Genomic DNA, 20,564 nt, shown 5'->3' on the forward strand with positions numbered 1-20,564 from the left:
AAATGAAAACCTAAATGTTTAACAGTGGGGGTTGGCAAAACTAAATTTTAGATTGAGAAAAGTGTCACAATATAAACTTTCAAGGTGAAAAATGATAGAAACCTAAACCCAAGATATATTAAAAAGATGTATCTATATACACATAGCAAAAGTTTACAAGGAAATACAGCAAAATGTTAAAAGATTATCTCAGTTGGGCGTGGTGGCTCATGCCTGAAATCCCAACACTGGGAGGACAAGATGGGAGGATAGCTTGAGGCCAAGAGTTCAAGACCAGCCTGGGCAACACAGCAAGACCCCGTCTCTATAAAACATAAGAAAAATTACCCAGGTGTGGTGGCATGTGCCTGTAGTCTTAGCTATGTGGGAGGCTGAGGCGGCAGGATCACTTGTGCCTGGGAGGTCAAGGCTGCAGTGAGCCAAGATCACACCACTGCACTCCAGACTAGGCAACAGAGTGAGACCCTATCTCATAAAAAGAAGAAAAAAACCAAAAACAAAAACAAAAAACAAAACATCTTTGTGTGGCAGGACTACAGATGCTTAAAATTTTCTCTTTGTATTTTTCTTTTGTTTTTGAGAGAGTATTGTTCTACTGCCCAGGCTGGAATGCAGTGGTGTAATCTCAGCTCACTGCAACCTCTGCCTCCTAGGTTCAAGCGATTCTCCTGCCTCAGCCGTCCGAGTAGCTGAGATTGCAGGTGCTCACCAGGCCTGGCTAATTTCTGTATTTTCAGTAGAGATGGGGTTTCACCATGTTGGCCAGGCTGGTCATGAACTCCTGACCTCAGGTGATCCGCCTGCCTCAGCCTCCCACAGTGCTGGGATTACAGGCGTGAGCCACCACATCTGACCTTGCATTTTACTATATTTCCCACATTTCCTGCAATGAACATGTTATTACTTCTATAATCAGGAAAAAAGAAAAAAGTTGATTTAAAAAAAAAAAGAACAGAACAGAATAGAGAACAGGTCCTCAGGAGCCACTGCTAGCTCTAGGGCACCTTACCACTTCCTTTCCCGATGGCATTTTTTAACCAGGTGGCTCCATTCATGTTATTTGAAGGCTCGGGAAGGAAGTGAAACTGCCCAGAGAACCCTCTCAAAGTGGAGCGATGAACATCACAGCTTCTGCTTTGCAGGTGCTGCCACTTCTGAGTCCCAGCAATTTGTCTCATATTCCTCCTCGGGAGTGGCTCTGGATTTTTCTTTTTCTTTCTTTTTTTTTTTGAGACAGAGTCTCGCTTTGTCGCCCAGGCTGGAGTGCAGTGGTGAGATCTCGGCTCACTGCAAACTCCGCCTCCCGGGTTCACGCCATTCTCCTGCCTTAGCCTCCCGAGTAGCTGGGACTACAGGCGCCCGCCACCATGCCTGGCTAATTTTTTGTATTTTTAGTAGAAAGGGGGTTTCGCCGTGTTGGCCAGGATGGTCTCGATCTCCTGACCTCGTGATCCGCCCACCTTGGCCTCCCAAAGTGCTGGGATTACAGGCCTGAGCCACCGTGTCCAGCCAGCTCTGGATTTTTCTAGAAGTCACCATAACCCCTGGAACACACTCACCTGCCCACAGACAGCTGAAGATGGTTGCCTGAACAGGATGGCAACCTGCCCAGAGCTGTGGCGGCAACAAAATAGAAGTCAGGAATCAGCTTTCTTCCAGGAAGAATATTTTTTAATGGTTTAAAAATACGTCTGTACAAAAGCAGCACTGGCATTTGGTGCTTCTGGTCCACGGGTGCTGCGTGTCTTCCAGGACTATCTCTGTGGCCAGTTGTACCTGAAGCCTCTGCAGAGACAGTGTAAAAACAACGGTTATTTCTTCTGGGTTGGCTGGATGTTCTCAGATGGTTTACAAAACGGTGCAAACCTTAATCATGCAGAACAGAGGGAGAATGGCTTGTTCAGGGGCCCCCGAGAACTCGGCGGCCCACCAGAGTTGGCTGAGCTGAGCAGCATCTCGAGAAGGCAGACCTGTTCTTCCTGCCCCCGGGCAAGTCCCCTAACCTCAGGGTCAGCTTGATTATTAGGATTTTATGTTTTTAACAAAAACATTTCGCCAGGTGCAGTGGTTCACACCCGTAATCCAAGTACTCTGGGAGGCCGAGTTGGGAGGATCAACTGAGGCCAGGAGTTTGAGACCAGCCTGGCCAACATGGCAAAACCCCATCTCTACTAAAAATACAAAAACATTAGCCAGGCATGGTGGCAGGCACCTGTAATCGCAGCTACTCGGGAGGTTGAGGTGAGAGACTTGCTTGAACCCAGGAGGCGGAGGTTGCAGTAAGCCGAGATTGTGCCACTGCACTCCAGCCTGGGTGACAGAATGAGACTGTCACAAACCAAAACAAAACCAAGTCAAACCACTCTTCAACAACAAGGATAACCCATACGTGCTTACTTTTTCCTCATTCCTAATAGGCTGGTCCAGGAAAATTTCGTAACTATTCACACCTATTTTCCCTGAGGTGACCCCAGGAAACACAGTAACTGGAAAGCCAGGAACAAGGGGCATCTGAGTCCTGGGGCGCAGTGCCTGGCTCTGTGATGTGTGGCACAGAGCAAATCACGTCCCGCCCTTGTTTTCCGAGTGGCGAGAGGGACCTGGCTGTGGGAGGTTCTCTGAGGCGTCCTGGTTGAAGACCCCTGGGCACTCGCTCCCCACTGGCTGCACCATGCAGGGCAGGTGCTTCTTCACTGGGCTCCCTGGGCCACACCGCCATCCACCGCGTACCTGTCTGACTTTCCCGTCGGAAAGGACATGCTTTTGTTTCCCACCGACTGTTTAATTTTTTTGGCTGCAATGCATTTCTGGAAAGAAAAGAAACCGTTTAAGCTGGGTAGGCACCTTGACCACAAGATACACAGAAACACACATCTGAGCTCAGGGGGCCAAAGATTCTAGCAGCACAGGTGTGACTTCAGAGTCCCTGCGAGAGGACGTTTCTGTGTCTCGGAAGGCAAAGCTGCTAGGATGCGCTGCAAGAGGAACAGGAGGGCCCCAAAGCAGCCCTGTCCCCGTGCCTGTGGAACCTGCAGCCATGCTGTTTCCCTGGCACCAGCACCAACACCCACGTGGGGCGAATGCAGGCTTGTGCTGGCCCCAAAGGGGGTGCTTTTGGCCTGCAGCTGTGGTTCCCATGGTAGCAAACACAGAATAACACCCTTTAAAACCACATGCCAGCTTTTACAGCCTCGTTTTATGAGTTGCCGGGGTAGCTGACGGGTATTGCCCGCACTTGGGAAGAAATGAGGTGAGGAAAAAGATATGCAAAGGAATGGACTCCTGGATGGGCCTGTCTTCTCAGCAGAGGAGGAGGAGGTCAAAAATAGGTGCCACGGGCGTGCTAAAATCCTCCAGGAACAGTTCTTACCTTGCCAGAAGGGGTCTGTTTATTTGGATCAAACTGAGAAGCAGCTTTGGATTTGCTGTTTCCTGCAAGGTAAGAGATGAGAGAGACTTGCGGTCAGGTCAATGAGTTACCAGGCATCACAGGCTCACAGCGAGGCCGGGACCACGACACTCAGGCAAGCCTTGGCTGTCAGAGCGCAACCCCCGTCACAATGAGGGGCTGCGGCTCGTGGCTCATGTAAATGAATACATGGTGATGCTGGTCCCCGTGGGCAGTCTGAAGACCAGGCCTGTTTCTCTCGGCTCTAGTCGCAGGGACGTTAGGGGCAGGTGGCTACAGCAGTGGCCCCTGCACATAAGGAAGTCCATTCTGATCTCTGTGCTGGGTGATGCCATCAGGAACTCGGGCTCTGAGGCGACACTCCTGTATAAAGGGCCACTGTGTGGAATGGCCTCTGCGCTCTCTTTTCCAAAGGAGCATGTTGTGCCAAAAGCTGCTTGGAATGCCATCTGGAACCCCTTCGAAGCAGACGGACTCTCATAGCCCCAGCACCCATAGGGGTTCATGTCATAGGTTTTGAGATTTTTCAACAAACAAAATCCTCAGTGTGTGTGTGTGTGTGTGTGTGAAAGAGAGAAAGAAAGAGAGAGAGAGAGAGGGTTTATGGGTACAAGTTACAGTGAGGAAGGATGGAGCCCTGGTCACAATGGAAGTGACAGGTGATCTTACTAACCCACCATGGAGGCCACCAAGAGAGTGAGCTCCAGTGGAGGAGGTGGCAACGAGGCTGCAGGCGACTGTCCACATTGCCACGGCCTCTCTGGACTACTCCAACAATTCCTGGCGAGCGCCATGCCTTGCGCAGGGCTCACTTGGCCCCTACGTTGCAGTCTCTTTCTGGCTTCCTCCCCTCTCACGCACACAGATGCCCCCCTATGGGGCCCCAGTACTTCCTCACCAGCAAAAGCCTTGAAGTCTGACTGGCTGTAGTCATAAGGCGTAAACTCTTTTTCTGGCGGCTCCAGGTCCTTTGGCTTCTTGGAAATTTTGAGTCGTTTCTTCTCTTGTTTCTGTTCTGTGGTCCTTGGGTCACTTGTTGCTCGCTCTCTCTTCTTTGCAGCATTTTCTAGCTGTAGATCAGGAACAGATGTGGGGGAGGAACAGGGAGGCACATGGGAGAGGGAACCCCGCTGGCCTCAGCAGTAGCTGGGATCCAGCTGCCTAAGTGGTAAGAAGAACTGTCAGTGGTGGGAAGAGGAGCTATGGCTGGAACTTCGGACCAACACTCAGGGTCAGCTGAAACCAATTCCTCACTGGACAATGACATGAGGTCATTTAAGAAAGGCAAGCAGGCCAGTTGCAGTGGTCATGCCTATAATTCCAGTGCTTTGGGTGGCCAAGGTAGGACGACTTCTTTAGGCAGTCTGAGACCAGCCTGGGCAACATAGCAAGACCTCTATCTCTACAAAAAAATGAAAAAAAATGTAGCCGGGCATGGTGGTGCGTGCTTGTAGTCCTAGCTACTTGGGAGGCTGAGGTGGGAGGATCGTTTGAGCCCAGGAGTACAAGGCTGCTATGAGCTATAATCGCACCACTGTACTTCAGCCTGGGCATCAGGGTAAGAGTAAGACCATGTCACTATTTTTTTTTAAAAAAAGGAAATTAAAAAAAAGGTGAACTGAAAAGAAGTCAGGACTTAATATAAAGCATAGGGCAAGCCCCCTAAGATACCCAAGGAAGATCCTGACCACAAGGAGGGGCATCGTTTTTCAAAGGAAAAAGGAGAAAGGCTGGCACGTACCGCGACCTGCTGTCGGACGGAGACGGCCTGTTCTGCTGCAGCTTTGCACGCCTCCTTTGCCTGTTCCCGGGCAGCTGCAAGGGAGAGAACTGTCTCTGGAGTTGCTGAATCCAGCAACCACCCTCCTCCATCTCCATCCTCCTCCGACTTGGCCTAGCCACAGGGGTTGTCATGGCTGATCCCTCCTCCCTCGCAGCTCCCTGGTCCCGCATCTCCGCAGGACAGGCTGCCTCAGGGCTCAGGCTCAGGTGCGCTGTGCACCTTCACCTACACTTGAGCTGATTCTCCCTGGCCCTGGCTGCTCCTGTCCTGTGAACCCAAATGCTCAGTGGCCTGTGGACCCGAGGGCGTTTAACAGGATCATCACCATCACCATAGTGGACAAGCTGGCTCAAACCAGCTACTTCGGTTGCCAGCAACTCCAGCTTTCCAGTTGCTCAGGACAAAATCTTCATCCAAGACTCCCTCCTTTCTCTCACATGCCACATCCACCTCATCCTCAAATGCTGTCAGCTTTGCTACGGGACAGATCCAGGCTCTGACAGCTTCTAGCCACCTCTTCTGCTCCCACGCTGGTCTCAAGGCCACTGTTCCCTCTTGCCTGGGCCACTGTCATGTCTCCTCTCCCTTCCTGGGTTCCCATCCTGTCGCCTATCGTCTGCTCTTGACACAGCAGCCAGAGGGCCACATGTCAGTCACTTCCCACCCTGTGTCTGCTCAGCACCCTCCTGGCTTCTGAACTCAGAGTAAAAGGCAGCATCATCCTGTGGGCCCCTGCCGGCTCCTTCCCCATTTCCTGCTCTTCTCTACCCGCTCTGCTCATGCAGGCCCACTTGCTGCTGCTGAGCATGCCTAGTGAACTACCCCCAGGGCCTCTGGGCTCGCTGTGCTGTGGCTCCAGAACTCTTCTCTAGCTCACTGCAGGTCTCGTCAATGTCACATTCATTAGACTGCCTTCTCCAACCACCGTCGAGACAGCTACAGCACCCCCCAGCACTCCCCACCCATCTCTCTGCACAGCACCTGCTGCCATCTGCCAGGATAGACACTGATTGGCCACCATCCCTCAGCAGAAGGAAAGCCCCACAGAGCAGGGGCTGTGCCTACTTCATTCACAGCCGTATCCAGCACGTGGCTGAAACAGCTGATGTGCAACAGCCGTCCTTTAACAGCTGACTGAGTTACAAGGAAGTGAGTGCTACCTGTTTGCTCAGCTGCCTTCTTCTTGACAGTTTCTTTAGAGTCTTTTTGTACTTGCACCTGGGCCAGCTTCCAACGGTTGCTGATCTATAATGAAAGCAAATATAACAAAAAAAACCCTCCAAAGTCAGCCACCCAAGTCTGTCTTACTTTTCATGAGATGATGTAGGGCAGGTTAACCTAAGAAGTACACACATTCTAAGTCATAAGTTTCAAATCTAAGGGCATGAAAAACAAATTTCATGCTGGCTTTATTGCTAAAATCGCTATTAAGGGGGACAAAGTGCTACTGTCCTCCAGGCACTGGGCCATCCGTCATCTCGTTCAATCTCTCTGTAACCCTGGGACAAAGGTACTGTCATCACCCTCTCTTTAGAGATGAGCAAACAGGCTCGGGGATACTAAATAACTTGTCCAAGGGACACGGTCAGTAAATGACAGAGGCAGACTCAAGGCTGGGCTTCCACAAGTCTGCTGTGTTTCCTTATGACACCCCACTGACCTATGGCGTTACAACACATGGAGGTGACACTGGGCATAACACACGGGACGTGCGGTTGTTCAATGTGCCACAACCCATCAGAGGAAAAGAGGAGAGGAGGCAGAAGCCCCACCTGATTCCCCATTTCTTTTTTTTCTTTTTTTTTTTTTTTTTTTTGAGACGGAGTCTGGCTCTGTCGCCCAGGCTGGAGTGCAGTGGCCGGATCTCAGCTCACTGCAAGCTCCGCCTCCCGGGTTTACGCCATTCTCCTGCCTCAGCCTCCCTAGTAGCTGGGACTACAGGTGCCCGCCACCTCGCCCGGTTAGTTTTTTTTGTGTTTTTTTAGTAGAGAAGGGGTTTCACCGTGTTAGCCAGGATGGTCTCGATCTCCTGACCTCGTGATCCACACGTCTCAGCCTCCCAAAGTGCTGGGATTACAGGCTTGAGCCACCGCGCCCGGCCTGATTCCCCATTTCTAAAAATAGCAAGCTAACTCAGGGACAGGGACAGGGCTAGGGCCAGGGGACCTGTCAGTTTTGCCTAACACAAGAGTTCTGCTGCCATACAGAAGGAGCCAGTCACTCATGTCATCAGAACAGAGGCTTCCTGCAGGGAGGAAGGAGGCCGCGAACCATAGTTCACGTGCTGGCTCCCGGAAACATCTCAAGGGGGTCTAGGGGAGGTGTGTTCTCATCTTTACTCATAATGCTGGTAAAAACAAGCCAGATAAGTAAGATAAGAGTGTTTTAAAATTAAAGCTGTCACCTTTAAGATCCTTAAAGTAACAGACATCTGTAAAAATGCATCAAGCTGTATACTTAATATTTGTGTACTTTACTACATATAGATTAAACCTCAATTAAAAAACCGCAAGTGAAGATTTGTTTCTTACAAGGTTTCCCAGTGCTTTTAAGAATCTCACTGAAGTTCTGGACCCTTTCCCTAGAAACAACGCTAGAAAATAAAGGGCTTTTGCATTCATTGTCAGGGGATTCACAGATGAGATGGACTTGTCTACAACAGAAACCTGGTCTGAATAATTAGGAAATCCCCTTTTCTTAGAAAGTCTCTTTTAGGGCCAGGCGCAGTGGCTCACGCCTGTAGTCCCAGCACTTTGGGAGGCCGAGGCGGGTGGATCACCTGAGGTCAGGAGTTCGAGACCAGCCTGGTCAACATGGTGACACCCCATCTCTACAAAAATTAGCCGGGCATGATGGCAGGTGCCTGTAATCCCAGCTACTCGGGAGGCTGAGGCAGAAGAATTGCTTGAACCTGGGAGGTGGAGGTTGCAGTGAGCCGAGATCGTGCCACTGCACTCCAGCCTGGGTGACAAAATGAAACTCCATCTCAAAAAACAAAAAAAAACCAAATAACAACAAAAAAGTCTCTTTTAGAACAGGTGACAAGTCCACTTACTTCATAGATTTTTGTTGATGGATCGAACTTCGCTGCCTGAGAGACGGCATGGTGTCCTAGTGAGGGCAGAAACTGGAGGAAGGAAACGGTTGTGTGAAACGTTGCCGGGAACAGAATCTAGGCCCACAGCGCAGAGGTGCTCAGATGGGGGGCTGCTGGTGCCATGTCAGCGTCTTTGCCTGGACACCAGGGCAGCTGACACACTGGCTTCAGAGGCTTCCTTCCCAGGTGAAAGCATGTACAGCTGTAGGCATCTCTATATATCCTGTCAGCCCTGAGTACACAAAACTACGACTCACCATCCTAAATGGATTTTCAAAGGACTCCATGATGTTCTGGGCTTTTTTCTGTGCAATTGTCAATGGACCCTTTTTATTGTCTTCAGCACTAGGTTCCTGCAGGGACAGACAAAAAAATGATCACTAATAACCATGATCATCTGTGACATCAAGACGCAAGCAAGACAGCAACAGTGAATAGTGATTTTTTTTTTTGTTTTTGGAGACAGAGTCTCGCTCTGTTGCCCAGGCTAGAGTGCAGTGGTGTGATCTCTGCTCACTGCAACCTCCATCTCCTGCATTCAGGTGATTCTCCTGCCTCAGCCTCCTGAGTAGGTGGGATTATAAGCACGTGCCACCATGCCCGGTTAATTTTTGTATTTTTAGCAGAGACCAAGTTTCACCATATTGGCCAGGCTGGTCTTGAACTCCTGACCTGAAGTGATCCACCCGTCTTGGCCTCCCAAAGTGTTGGGATTACAGGCATGAACCACCGCACGCACCCAGCCAGTAACAGTGATATTAATACCAATGGCTAAGGCTAATTTTTCATGCACTGTCCTATGTATAAGGCATTGTGTCTGCAACAGCACCCAGTAGCATTTCAATATCAATGTGCTGGATCAGTGAATTCTCACCATGTCCTCATAGCCTATGTGGTGGTATTACTCTCACCACCTTACAGAGGAGGAAACTGAGGCCTACAGAGGTTGTGACAGTCTTTCAGAGGCTTGCAGTGAATATGAGCAGACCAAGGATTTAAACCCAGCATGGTCTGGCTCTAGAATATGAGGTCTTAAGTGATGCCTGAAATTTATTTTATGTATGCATGTATGTATTTTTTTGAGATAGAGTCTTGCTCTGTTGCCCAGGTTGGAGTGCAGTGGTGTGATCTCTGCTCACTGCAACCTCTGCCTCCCTGGTTCAAGCGATTCTCCTGACTCAGCCTCCCGAGTAGCTGGGATTACAAGCATGCACCACAACCCCTGGCTAATTTTTGTGTTTTTAGTAGAGACAGGGTTTCACCATGTTGGCCAGGCTGGTCTCAAACTCCTGACCTCAGGTGATCTGCCCACCTTGCCCTCCAAAAGTGCTGGGAGCCACCGCACCATGCCTGAAATTTAATATTACATACCTTTACAGGGAATCATTGAAATTATGCAACAAAATGCTGCTTCCAACTGGGTTCATAAATATGTGCTATCCTTTTGCTTCATTTGTAATTATGCCCCTCTGCAACACAGATTGTGGGGAGATCACAGTCTCCTTTACCCCAAACAGCACTTCCATATCAAAGCAGCCCAGAGTTCATGCTAACATGTTTAGCTAATAAATCACCTTCATGACTCAAATTAGCTCTGAGGTCAACTAAAGCACCTCATATTTTCTCATTAATTGCTAAAGCAAGGCCCAATCTAGATTTATGAGATTAAGTTAAAAACAAAAGTCAAGCCCGGGCCACATGGTGAAACCCCATCTCCACAAAACATACAAAAATTGGCTGGGCATGGTGGCACATGCCTGTAGTCCCAGCTACTCGGGAGAAGGCTGGGGCAGAAGGATTGCTTGAGCCCAGGAGGCAGAGGTTGCAGTGAGCCAAGATGGTGCCACTATACTCCCACCTGGGTGACAGAGTGAGATCCTGTCTCAAAAAAAAAAAAAAAAAAAAAGCCGGGTGTGGTGGCTCATGTCTGTAATCCCAGCACTTTAGGAGGCTTAGGCAGGTAGATCACCTGAGGTCAGGCATTCGAGACCAGCCTGACCAACATAGCGAAACCCCGTCTCTATTAAAAATGTAAAATATTAGCTGAGTGCGGTGGCGGGTACCTGCAATCCCAGCTACTAGGGAGGCTGAGGCAGGAGAATGGCGTGAACCTGGGAGGCGGAGCTTGCAGTGAGCCGAGATCGCGCCACTGCACTCCAGCCTGGGCGACAGAGCGAGACTCCGCCTCAAAAAAAAAAAAAAAAACAGACAAAACAAACAAAAAAAGTGAAATAGCTGGGTGCAGTGACTCATGCCTGTAATCCCAGCTACTCGGGAGGCTGAGGCAGGAGGAACATTTGAGCCTCAGAGGGAAAGGCTGCAGTGAGCCATGATTGTGCCACTGCATTCCAGCCTGGGTGACAGAACAACATTGTATCAAAAATAAAAAAAATAAAAAAAAAAGGGTTTCAAAAGCGTTCCTCTTCTTCACTGAAAGCACACATATGTGATGCTGGGGTCAGGCAGGAAGCTACGGGCAGTGCACATTCTACAGTTCGTCGGACAGCACACCTACGCCACCCAAGATGGGCGTCCAGGTGAACCGTTTTTCCGCAGCCATCGCTGCAGCTTGTCAACAAAGTCCTGCTTGTATGTTCTCTTAGCGCAAGCCCTCCTCCTACTAGGTGCTGTTCGACAACAGGACGTCAGCCTTTCCCTGAAGATTTCTTCACACACAGAGCTCAGAGAATCCTCCATCCACGTCCCCAGACCACCTCCTCCAGAGCGGTCAGTGTCACCTTGCTCATCGGTCTCTGTGCCTCTCCCAGCACTGCTGGGTTTTGCTCTCAGCATTAGTCTTCGAGTGTAAGCAACATTCCAGGCAGACAACTTGCTGGATAAACCCAGTAAATCCCAGGGGGTCCTCATCACCTCAGTGAAGTTTCCGTGCTACTCACATTAAATAACGTGATGACAGCTGTGGCAATCAGGCATGTGGTACCCAGCAAGTTATCTTCTTTTTCTTCAGGGAAGAGGCTCGCCTGCTTCTGAACTGGCACAGATCCTAGAGGAGCAGAAGATAATAAGGTCAAAGCCTACAGAATTTTATTTTGTTTGTTTATTTTTTCTTTCTGAGATGGAGTTTTGCTGTAGTCCCCTAGGCTGGAGTGCAATGGCACAATCTCGGCTCACTGCAACCTCCGCCCCTTGGTTCAAGTAATTCTCCTGCCTCTGCCTCCTAAGTAGCTGGGATTACAGGCATGCGCCACCACGTCCAGCTAATTTTTGTATTTTTAGTAGAGATGGGGTTTCACCAAGTTGTCCAGGCTGGTCTCAAACTCCTGACCTCAGGTGATCCACCCGCCTCAGCCTTCCAATATGCTGGCATTACAGGCATAAGCCACGCCTGGCCAAGCATACAGAATTTGAGACAAGGTAGCTGTGCCCCAACCTCTTCAGGACAGTCAGGAGGGCTCTCAACTTTACCATTGGTTGGGATGATTGGATAGCCATCCGGAGGGGCATGGGAGCAGTCATGAGGTCCAAAGAGAACATTCTCCAATCTCTGCATCAAAAAGACACCAGCAGGCTGGCATGTAAAACGTGCAAGCCAGCAGTAGCTTTCTGCCAGCTGTCAGCACAGGCCTCTGTCAGAGGTATACTTGCACTGGCCGTGACTGACGTCTTCCCTCCCGGGGAAGAAAATGGATCCGACACTCTACCTCGGCACTGGGCAGCGGTCCGCTCTTCTTCACTCCGGCTGCAACTTCAGACTAACAATAAAAACAAAGAGAATTGGGGAAAGTTGCCCAAACGTCTCAAGTCCAACCCCCAGTCCCCAGCGCTGACTGTGTTCCTTCCCCAGCCTGCTTCTCAAGAGCCCGGAGGTTTTCTTTCCTCTCTTCACTCTTTACAGTGCCTGGCACGATAATTATTTGGTGCTCAATAATTACTTGTAGAATGAAAGAATAAAGCTCTTTATCATGACTAAGCACAATAGGAAGGATTCCAAAGAGCTTGAAAAAGACTCTTCTCTAGTAATCAAGGTCTCTCTTTACTTGGACAAAGCACAAAGCTTACAAAACATTTTTAACATAAAAATTGCAAATGTGGGGCTGGCAGGTGGCTCATAACTGTAATTTCAGCACTTTGGGAGGCCAAGCTGGGAGGACGTCTTGAGCCCAGGGGTTCAAGACCAGTCTGCGAAACACAGCAAGACCCATCTCTATAAAAAATTTTAAAAAAACTGAGCTGGGTATGGTGGTGTGTGCCTGTGGTCCCAACACCACTTGAGCCTAGCAGATGGAGGCTACAGTGAGCCATGATTGTACCACTGCACTCCAGCCTGGGTGACAGAGCAAGACCTTGTCTCAAAACAACGACGACAAAAAAAACCAAAAGAAAACTGGATGCCATTGTCATCATTTGCTATGAAGTCCCATCAGTCTTTTCCTCTGATGCTTCCTATACCTGTTTTTTCCTTTCCAGTCTGTGATTCCTCACTTATTTAGGGAGCTATCACTTCATATCTGGGCCACTGCCAGGCTCCCAAAACTAGCTCCCTCTGCTGAGGTCACCATTTCATCTCACTCCACCAGATTAACTGCCTTAGAACAGTGAATTGGCCCAGTTACCAGAGAGTACTTGCTGCTGAATCATCAAAGCTAAGGTCATAAAATAAAAAGAATGAGTTTTCATATAAATAAAAAGATAGTTTTCAACTATCATAAAAAAAAAAAAGCAGCTAAATTTATCAAGATACACACACTGGGTTTCCCAAGCCCTATTATTTCCTTAGGGTTGTTTAGAATGGATACCAGCTCATGAATCTAGGCAGCCACAAGGAATAAGATGCTAGCAGAAAAAACAGGCCTGCTAAGGCTGGGCGTGATGGCTCACGCCTGTAATCCCAGCACTGTGGGAGGCCCAGGTGGGTGGATCACCTGAGGTCAGGAGTTCAAGACCAGCCTGGCCAATATTGTGAAACCCCGCCTCTACTAAAAATACAAAATTAGCCGGGGGTGGTGCACGCCTGTAATCCCAGCAACTAGGGAGGCTGAGTCATGAGAATCGCTTGAACCCTGGAGGCAGTGAGCCGAGATCATACCATTGCACCCCAGCCTGGGCGACAACAGTGAGACTCTGTCTCAAAAAAAAAGAAAAAAGAAAAAAGAAAAAAAGGCCAGGCGCAGTGGCTCACACCTGTAATCCCAGCACTTTGGGAGGCCAAGGTGAGTGGGTCACGAGGTGAAGAGATCGAGACCATCCTGGCTAACATGGTGAAACCCTGTCTCTATAAAATACAAAAAAATTAGCCAGGCGTGGTGACATGCACCCGTAGTCCCAGCTACTCAGGAGGATGAGGCAGGAGAATTGCTTGAACCCGGAAGGTGGAGGTTGCAGTGAGCCGAGATTGGGCCATTGCACTCCAGCCTGCAGACAGAGCGAGACTCTGTCTTAAAAAAGAAAAACAAAAAACAAAAACCAGGCTTGCTAAGTTAGGACCCTTCAGTAGAAAATCTTTTTTTTTTTTTTTTTGAGACAGAGTCTCACTCTGTTTCCCAGCCTAGAGTGCAGTGGTATGATCTTGGCTCACTGCAACCTCCACCTCCCAGGTTCCAGCGACTCTCCTGCCTCAGCCTCCAGAGTAATTGGTATCACAGGTGCGCACCGCACACCCGGCGAATTTTTTGTATTTTTAGTAGACACGGAGTTTCACCATGTTGGCCAGGCTGGTTTCGAACTCCTGACCTGAAATGATCCATCCATCTCAGCCTCCCAAAGTGCTGGGACTACAGGCGTGAGCCACCAGGCCTGGCCACAGAAAAGCTTCTTACCTTGAGCAGGGGCATCTCTCGAGCCTGCTGGATTAAAAGGTGCATTTCGTTGATCTGCTGCCGCACAAGGGGTGGTACTGGGTTGCAGCAAGCTATGATGCCCTGAGGTTCCCTGAAGACAAGTAAGAACGCACTCAGTTTGTCACTCAGAGATGCAGCCCTCAAACACTTCCAGATAAGAATAACGACTGGGTAAAGCCAGGGTAGCACACCTAAGCTGAAGCTACAGCTAGGTGACTAAGGAAACACTGATGTCAGGCCAGTCTAGGCCAACTTCTCCATGTGTTCTTTGCAACACCAGGCTTTAAGTGGATCCCTCTTGGAGCCTGACTCCTGCAATCAGGGAGAGCTGGAAGTAAGTGCCACAGCACTATGGATTCTCAATTCCGCAGGGGGCAACCAATGGGCTGTGGATTTTGATTCTTGCTTATACTTCAATCAAGATCACAAAACGTTTAAGATCATGAGCTGCTTGAATTTGGAAGAAAGTATAGATGAGAGAATCTGGGACGTTTTCTTCCCTTGCAAATAGATGCTATAAGGCTCAGAGACTTAAAATGAACTCAAAACTGAGGCATAATCATTGAAATGATTCCAGTTCAGAAGTTTTAATTCTTAAATGGCAGCCTGAGGGCAGACATTCTATATTCCTTTGACTTGCTACCTTCCAAGCTTAGAGCATTAATCTCCGAGTAAGCAGCCTTGGGAAATAGCAACCAGAAAAGCTTGATTTTGAAGAACATAAGATCTACTGAGAAAGTCAGAACATACTAATCAGCTCTCAGACTCACTTAGGCAGTTCTTCAGCTATTTTCAGCATCATGTGGTTTGGCAGTACATATCTGGAAAAAAAAAAACACACACACACAGTGGGAACACATTACATTCAGCCAGCAAGTTCCATTAGATACTGTCACATCGGGGAAACAAGCAGCTTTCATGGCAAAAGAAAAAAGTCCATTATTTACCTGTTATTAGATCTCCTCAGTCTGGAAACAAGCATTAAAAGAATCTCTAATCCTTACCCGTAACTTTCATCTTCCCTGCGAGCGGTTTTATCCCTCCAGGCAAACAGCAGCTGAAAGGCTGTCAACTGCTGTGTATTAAGGTGCTTCTTTTGCTTCCTATAGAGTTCAAGGTAGGACTCGTCCGTGAAGATAGGTTTGATGAATTTCTACAAAGTATGAGAATATTCAAAATCAATGGGAATCAAAATTGTGCCCTGGGCTCTGCAAAACGTTTGGCTCTTTTCATGAATTTAATGAGCAAACCTAAGAACTAGAACCTGGCCAGACACAGAGCCCAAGTGTCGCGGTCTGTGTGACTGTGGCTGAGGTGTACCTTGAGGCAGATGTCCCTGCTCCGCTGCCACACCACCTGCAGCTGCACAGGCTGGCCGTTGCCGCGCTCCCACAGCTCCAGCCTCATTTTGTCATAGATGTATAGCAGGTAGTGGGTGTCATCCCGGGCATAGCTGAGCATCTCCTCAGGCAGAGGGCTGGAATTGCAGAGGACACTATTTCACTGACTGCCCCCAATGACAGCAATTCAATTTGTCTATTCCTTGGGTGCTGGGACTTCCTTAGACTCTTTCAATATGAAAGATCCTTTCATAGCCAATACTGCAGTTATGCCAACACTTCCCAGATTTTAACATGATAAACCATTATTTTAACAGCTGGGTAGAAAGGGAGGCAGGATAATGCGGTGGTTAAAATAAGGGCACTGTCAGCTACTCTGGACACACACGAGAGGCAGCAGCAAAGGGAGCACTGCTGTCCTGAGTTCAAATCTCAGCTCCAGATGTCTGTCCTTGGACAAGTTCCTTAACCTCTTTGGGTTTACCCACCTAACTTGTGAAATGAGAACCAGGTACTTCATAGGCTGTTGTGAGGATTATATAGGACCACATCCTTGAAGCACTTAGCCCAGAGCTTGGCACAGGGTAAGGGCTCAGTAAAAAGGAGTGGTTTTTAGATTTTATCAATTTTCATCTTTTATTTGGACTTTATCAGTCCAAATGTAATTTTACTTTTATATTTAGAAATTCTGGCATTCTGGGCCAGGTGCAGTGGCTCATGCCTGTAATCCCAGCACTTTGGGAGGTGGAGGCGGGAGGATCACCTGAGGTTGGGAGTTCGAGACCAGCCTAACCAACATGGAGAAACCCCGTCTCTACTGAAAATACAAAATTAGCTGGGCGTGGTGGCGCATGCCTGTAATCCCAGCTACTCGGGAGGCTGAGGCAGAATTGCTTGAACCTGGGAGGCGGAGGTTGTGGTGAGTTGAGATCGCGCCATTGCACTCCAGCCTGGGCAACAAGAGTGAAACTCCGTCTCAAAAAAAAAAAAAGAAAAGAAAAGAAAAGAAATTCTGGCATTCTGGCATGTGGAATTCCTGGAAAAGCTCAGCGGCATCTTCCTATGACATGTGCAACCTCGGAGAGGTAGCAAACAAGCAGAAAATGACCAAGCTGAGCAAGGCCTGCAGGAAGTGGGACAAAACTGCTACCTTATGCCACAAAAAATGCTCAATATAAAGCTAAACCAACAGTGTCCTTTAGAATTCTTTCCCACCGGCTGGGCGCAGTGGCTCAAGCCTGTAATCCCAGCACTTTGGGAGGCCGAGACGGGTGGATCACGAGGTCAGGAGATCGAGACCATCCTGGCTAACATGGTGAAACCCCGTCTCTACTAAAAAATACAAAAAACTAGCCGGGCGAGGTGGCGGGTGTCTGTGGTCCCAGCTACTCGGGAGGCTGAGGCAGGAGAATGGTGTAAACCTGGGAGGCGGAGCTTGTAGTGAGCTGAGATCCGGCCACTGCACTCCAGCCTGGGCGACAGAGCGAGACTCCGTCTCAAAAAAAAAAAAAAAAAAAACCCACAAAGAATTCTTTCCCACCTATGGAAGATCATCTTACACACACACACAATCATCCCTATGGAAGACAGATCTTACACACACACACACACACACAGACACACACACAAAATCATCTAGTAGAGAGATCCCAGTTTCAAACAAGAGACCAGCACGGGCAAATACTGACTTGGCACCTCTTTTTCAGCCACTATTTCCATGAAACACAGTGTAACTGCATACCCCATCATAAAGTCCACATTATCGTTAAAGAATTTCCTACCACTTTTATGCTGCTGAAGACGCCTGGTGAAAACCTGATGCCATTCATCTCAATGAGTATGGTATGGCTCAAACCCAGGTCTCTCTGGGTGACAGGTTAATGAATAATCACTTTCTTCTGCCACCCACATTTCCTCATTAAGAGCAAACTGACCGTATTCTCCAATCAGCCAGCTGATACTGCTTGTTTGAGTCCACATTGCAGTAGAGTTTCAGGAGATGATCGAGTGAGTGCCTGCCCAGGTTAAGAAGGCGTGCTGCCTGATGGGTATCAAACATGTTTACTACATACAACCCAAAGTCTTTCTGTAGCCATTCTATGTCTGAATCAGCACCATGGAAGACCTGAAAACAGAACCAAAGTCATGCAGTACACTGGTAGCAGGCCACTCATGCTTGGAAATTAACTCTGCCTCTAGTTTATTAGAACACTGGAATTAGAAGGTAGTCTCCGCTGTCCCGTCTGTAGTGCAGTGGTGTGATCTTGGCTCACTGCAACATCTGCCTCCTGTGCTCCAGCAATCCTCCCACCTCAGCCTCCCAAGTAGTTGGGACTACAGGCGTGCCACCATGCCCAGCTGAACTTTGGTATTTTTTGTAGAGACGAGGTTTCACTATGTTCCCCAGGCTGGTCTCATTCTCCTGGGCTCAAGTGATCCTCCTGCCTCAGCTTACCAAAGTGCTGGGATTACAGGCCTAAGCCGCCTCGCCTGGCTGAAGCCAATGTTCTAATCAAGATTAGATACATGCAGCCAGGAGTGGTGACTCACACCTGTAATACCAGCACTTTGGGCCAAGGTGGGTGGATTGCTTGAGGTCAGGAGTTTGAGACCAGCCTGACCAACATGGCGAAACCCTGTCTCCACTGAAAATACAAAAATTAGGCGGGTGTGGTGGCGTATGCCTGCAATCCCAAGCTACTCGAGAGGCTGAGGCAGGAGAATCGCTTGAACCTGGGAGGCGGAGGTTGTGGTGAGCCAAGATCGTGCCATTGCACTCCAGCCTGGGCAACAAGGGCAAAACTCTGTCTCAAAAAAAAAAAAAAAAAAAAAAAAAAAAATTAGATATATGAGTTTTAAAAGTTTCTTTTGTCTTCTGTCACAGCTTTCTACACTCCTGATTCCATACCCTTAAAGTCTGAAACTGTTATCAACCAAGGAGACACCTGAAAGCAGCTCTAGTAGCTTCAGTACGGTCATTAAGTCCAAACAATCTTGATGGCTGGGGCTCACTGCAGTAGTCATTAAAATTATTTAACATTTTTCTGGGTGGTAACAAGCTAAGTCTTAGCTGTTCTAACAGGGATTTAGAAACAAAAGCCATTTAGCATGGTACCCTAGCTAGGAAATGACACGATTCCACCCGACTTGACTGGGTGTAGGTTGAAATGATGAAATAGTACACTGCAAAGCACTAAAATTCTTGTATGAGCTCACATGCATGAGTTACAAAAGGCTGGCTGACCTTAACGATAGCTGGGTCTGTGAGGCTCTCATTGAGAATGTACATGTCACTTCGAAGCTCCAGAGTGTCAATGATGAAGTCTTCCGTCCGAGTGGAAATTTGCATCAGGCAGGTCAGTCCCAGGAAGCTCCTGTAAGAGTGGTGCTAAACCACATAGAAGGAGGGGAGAAGAGAAAAAACAAAGATTATATTAGACTTTTCTTTACTGATTTTGAAAAGTCAGTTACAAAGCTAAGTTATATGATTAATTTTTTACCAAAAAAAATTACAATTAGTATCAATTTTATACTTCTCCAATAGATAAACTCACAGAAAATGTAAAAATTTTACCCAGGGTCATTTACAAGATACCTCCAAGTCGACTGCAAATTCCTGACAATTCAAGAGCTTTTCGTTTAGTTCCACAAGTTCATCCAGGGAGGATATGAAATGGCATGGTGTCTCTTCTATAGGTCTGTATAACTGGATCAAGAGAATAGTGAGAAAAAGGGAGGAATATAGAAATCATCCCCCAGTAAAGTACAAAGTGAACTACGAGTCTGAGAAATGACCCAAAACTGTAACTTTCTACCTTAAAGATCTTCAAGGAAAAGTCAAAATTGCATCAATGAATCTACTTATTTGATTCCTCTTGGGCCACTACAAGGCACCTTATAAACTGAGGCTGGGTACTAACCTGGGGCTGTGGCTTTTGAAACACTGAATCTGGTGGGGTAAAGTGATTTAGTTCATATTGATAAGGATGTGCAAACCTGAGTAAATAAAACAAAAGGAGAAATCATTCTGATTAATTCCACGATTCAAAGGAAAAATAATGCCTCTTATCCAATACGTAAAAACAAATGAGAAAAGGCCACCGTGAAAATATCTTCCTTTTAATAAAGAGCTTCATTATTTCAGTAATTCGAGTACAAATCATAAATCAGATATTTGTTCACTCTTAAAACATGATAATTAAGTCTATTCATTTCTTTAGAGAGCTGGAGATCCAAGCAGCTTTATAAAGATTTGAGTACTTATTTGCAAAGTACTCTATGGTTGATGTTGTGGATAATACCAAAATGAGAAATATATAATTCCTGTAGTTTGAAATAACACATCTGTAAAGTAAGGATGAAGCAAATATTTCAGTTGGCCAAGAGCTTAATGTTATGTTTTCTTCTGATCCTAAGAAATCTGTATAAAAATCCTCAACCTGTGATGTGTTCCTCGAGGATCACGGTAGCCCAGGAGGGCAGGGTTGCCTTTCATGGCCTTTATTTCTCCAGCACTTCGCTTGTGGCCTCACACTACAGAGCTGGGGCTAAAGGCATGAATGCTGGGGCTAAAGGCATGAATGCTCACACAGACTCTGGCTCTATGTGAGGAAAAGGCCAATACTAACCAAACTGTTATCACCTTTTTGCGTTATACTAAAGGCAACATCCAAGTTTTTCCAAGATGCTTATATTGCCAGTAAAAAATGCCTTTTCTTTACTAAATTCATAAATGAGCCTTGGGCTGAGCACGGTGGCTCACGCCTGTAATCCCAGAACTTTGGAAGGTCAAGGCAGAAGGATTGCTTGAGGCCAGGAGTTTGAGGCCAGCCTGGGCAACACAGAAAGACCCTGTGTTTACAAAAATAAAAACTAAAATTAAAAAACAAGTCAGGTACCGGGTATGGTGATGTGTGCCTGTAGTACCAGTTACTAGGGAGGCTGAGGTAGGGGGATTGCTCGAGCCCCAGGGGTTGTTACAGTGAGCTATGATTGCACTATGGCACCCAGCCTGGGTGACAGAGCAACACTAAAAAAAAAAAACACAACAAAAAAATAGAGCCTTACCTACTATTTGAGTCCTAATAAGAAAGGCAGAGCAGTATAGTATGGAGGAAAGACAAATTTAAGAAAACAT

The 20,564-nt window shown here is 47.7% G+C and overlaps 1 protein-coding gene across 2 annotated transcripts in view; it reads right to left on the minus strand.

Moving 5' to 3' along the window:
- Window positions 1–1,649: 1,649 nt before the first annotated feature.
- Window positions 1,650–20,564, minus strand: part of EXOSC10 (exosome component 10) — a 29,487-nt gene continuing 10,572 nt past the window's right edge. The window contains exons 7-25 of one of the 2 annotated variants that reach the window (XR_004182728.1): window positions 19,348–19,423; window positions 19,023–19,133; window positions 18,672–18,815; window positions 17,362–17,552; window positions 15,408–15,564; window positions 15,092–15,240; window positions 14,858–14,908; window positions 14,067–14,178; window positions 11,952–12,002; window positions 11,716–11,794; window positions 11,187–11,293; window positions 8,547–8,642; window positions 8,248–8,319; window positions 6,353–6,437; window positions 5,151–5,224; window positions 4,308–4,479; window positions 3,371–3,432; window positions 2,398–2,807; window positions 1,650–1,785 (exon numbers count right to left, since the gene is read on the minus strand). Coding sequence is in view for 1 of the 2 variants with exons in the window: in XM_031664366.1 (XP_031520226.1) it covers window positions 1,755–1,785; window positions 2,731–2,807; window positions 3,371–3,432; window positions 4,308–4,479; window positions 5,151–5,224; window positions 6,353–6,437; window positions 8,248–8,319; window positions 8,547–8,642; window positions 11,187–11,293; window positions 11,716–11,794; window positions 11,952–12,002; window positions 14,067–14,178; window positions 14,858–14,908; window positions 15,092–15,240; window positions 15,408–15,564; window positions 17,362–17,552; window positions 18,672–18,815; window positions 19,023–19,133; window positions 19,348–19,423 (1,897 nt within the window). In the remaining variant the exon portion in view is untranslated. The remainder of the gene's footprint in view (window positions 1,786–2,397; window positions 2,808–3,370; window positions 3,433–4,307; window positions 4,480–5,150; window positions 5,225–6,352; window positions 6,438–8,247; window positions 8,320–8,546; window positions 8,643–11,186; window positions 11,294–11,715; window positions 11,795–11,951; window positions 12,003–14,066; window positions 14,179–14,857; window positions 14,909–15,091; window positions 15,241–15,407; window positions 15,565–17,361; window positions 17,553–18,671; window positions 18,816–19,022; window positions 19,134–19,347; window positions 19,424–20,564) is intronic. The other variant, XM_031664366.1, reaches the window with a different exon arrangement.

Source organism: Papio anubis, chromosome 1 (genome assembly GCF_008728515.1).
Source record: "Papio anubis isolate 15944 chromosome 1, Panubis1.0, whole genome shotgun sequence".
NCBI lineage: Eukaryota > Metazoa > Chordata > Mammalia > Primates > Cercopithecidae > Papio > Papio anubis.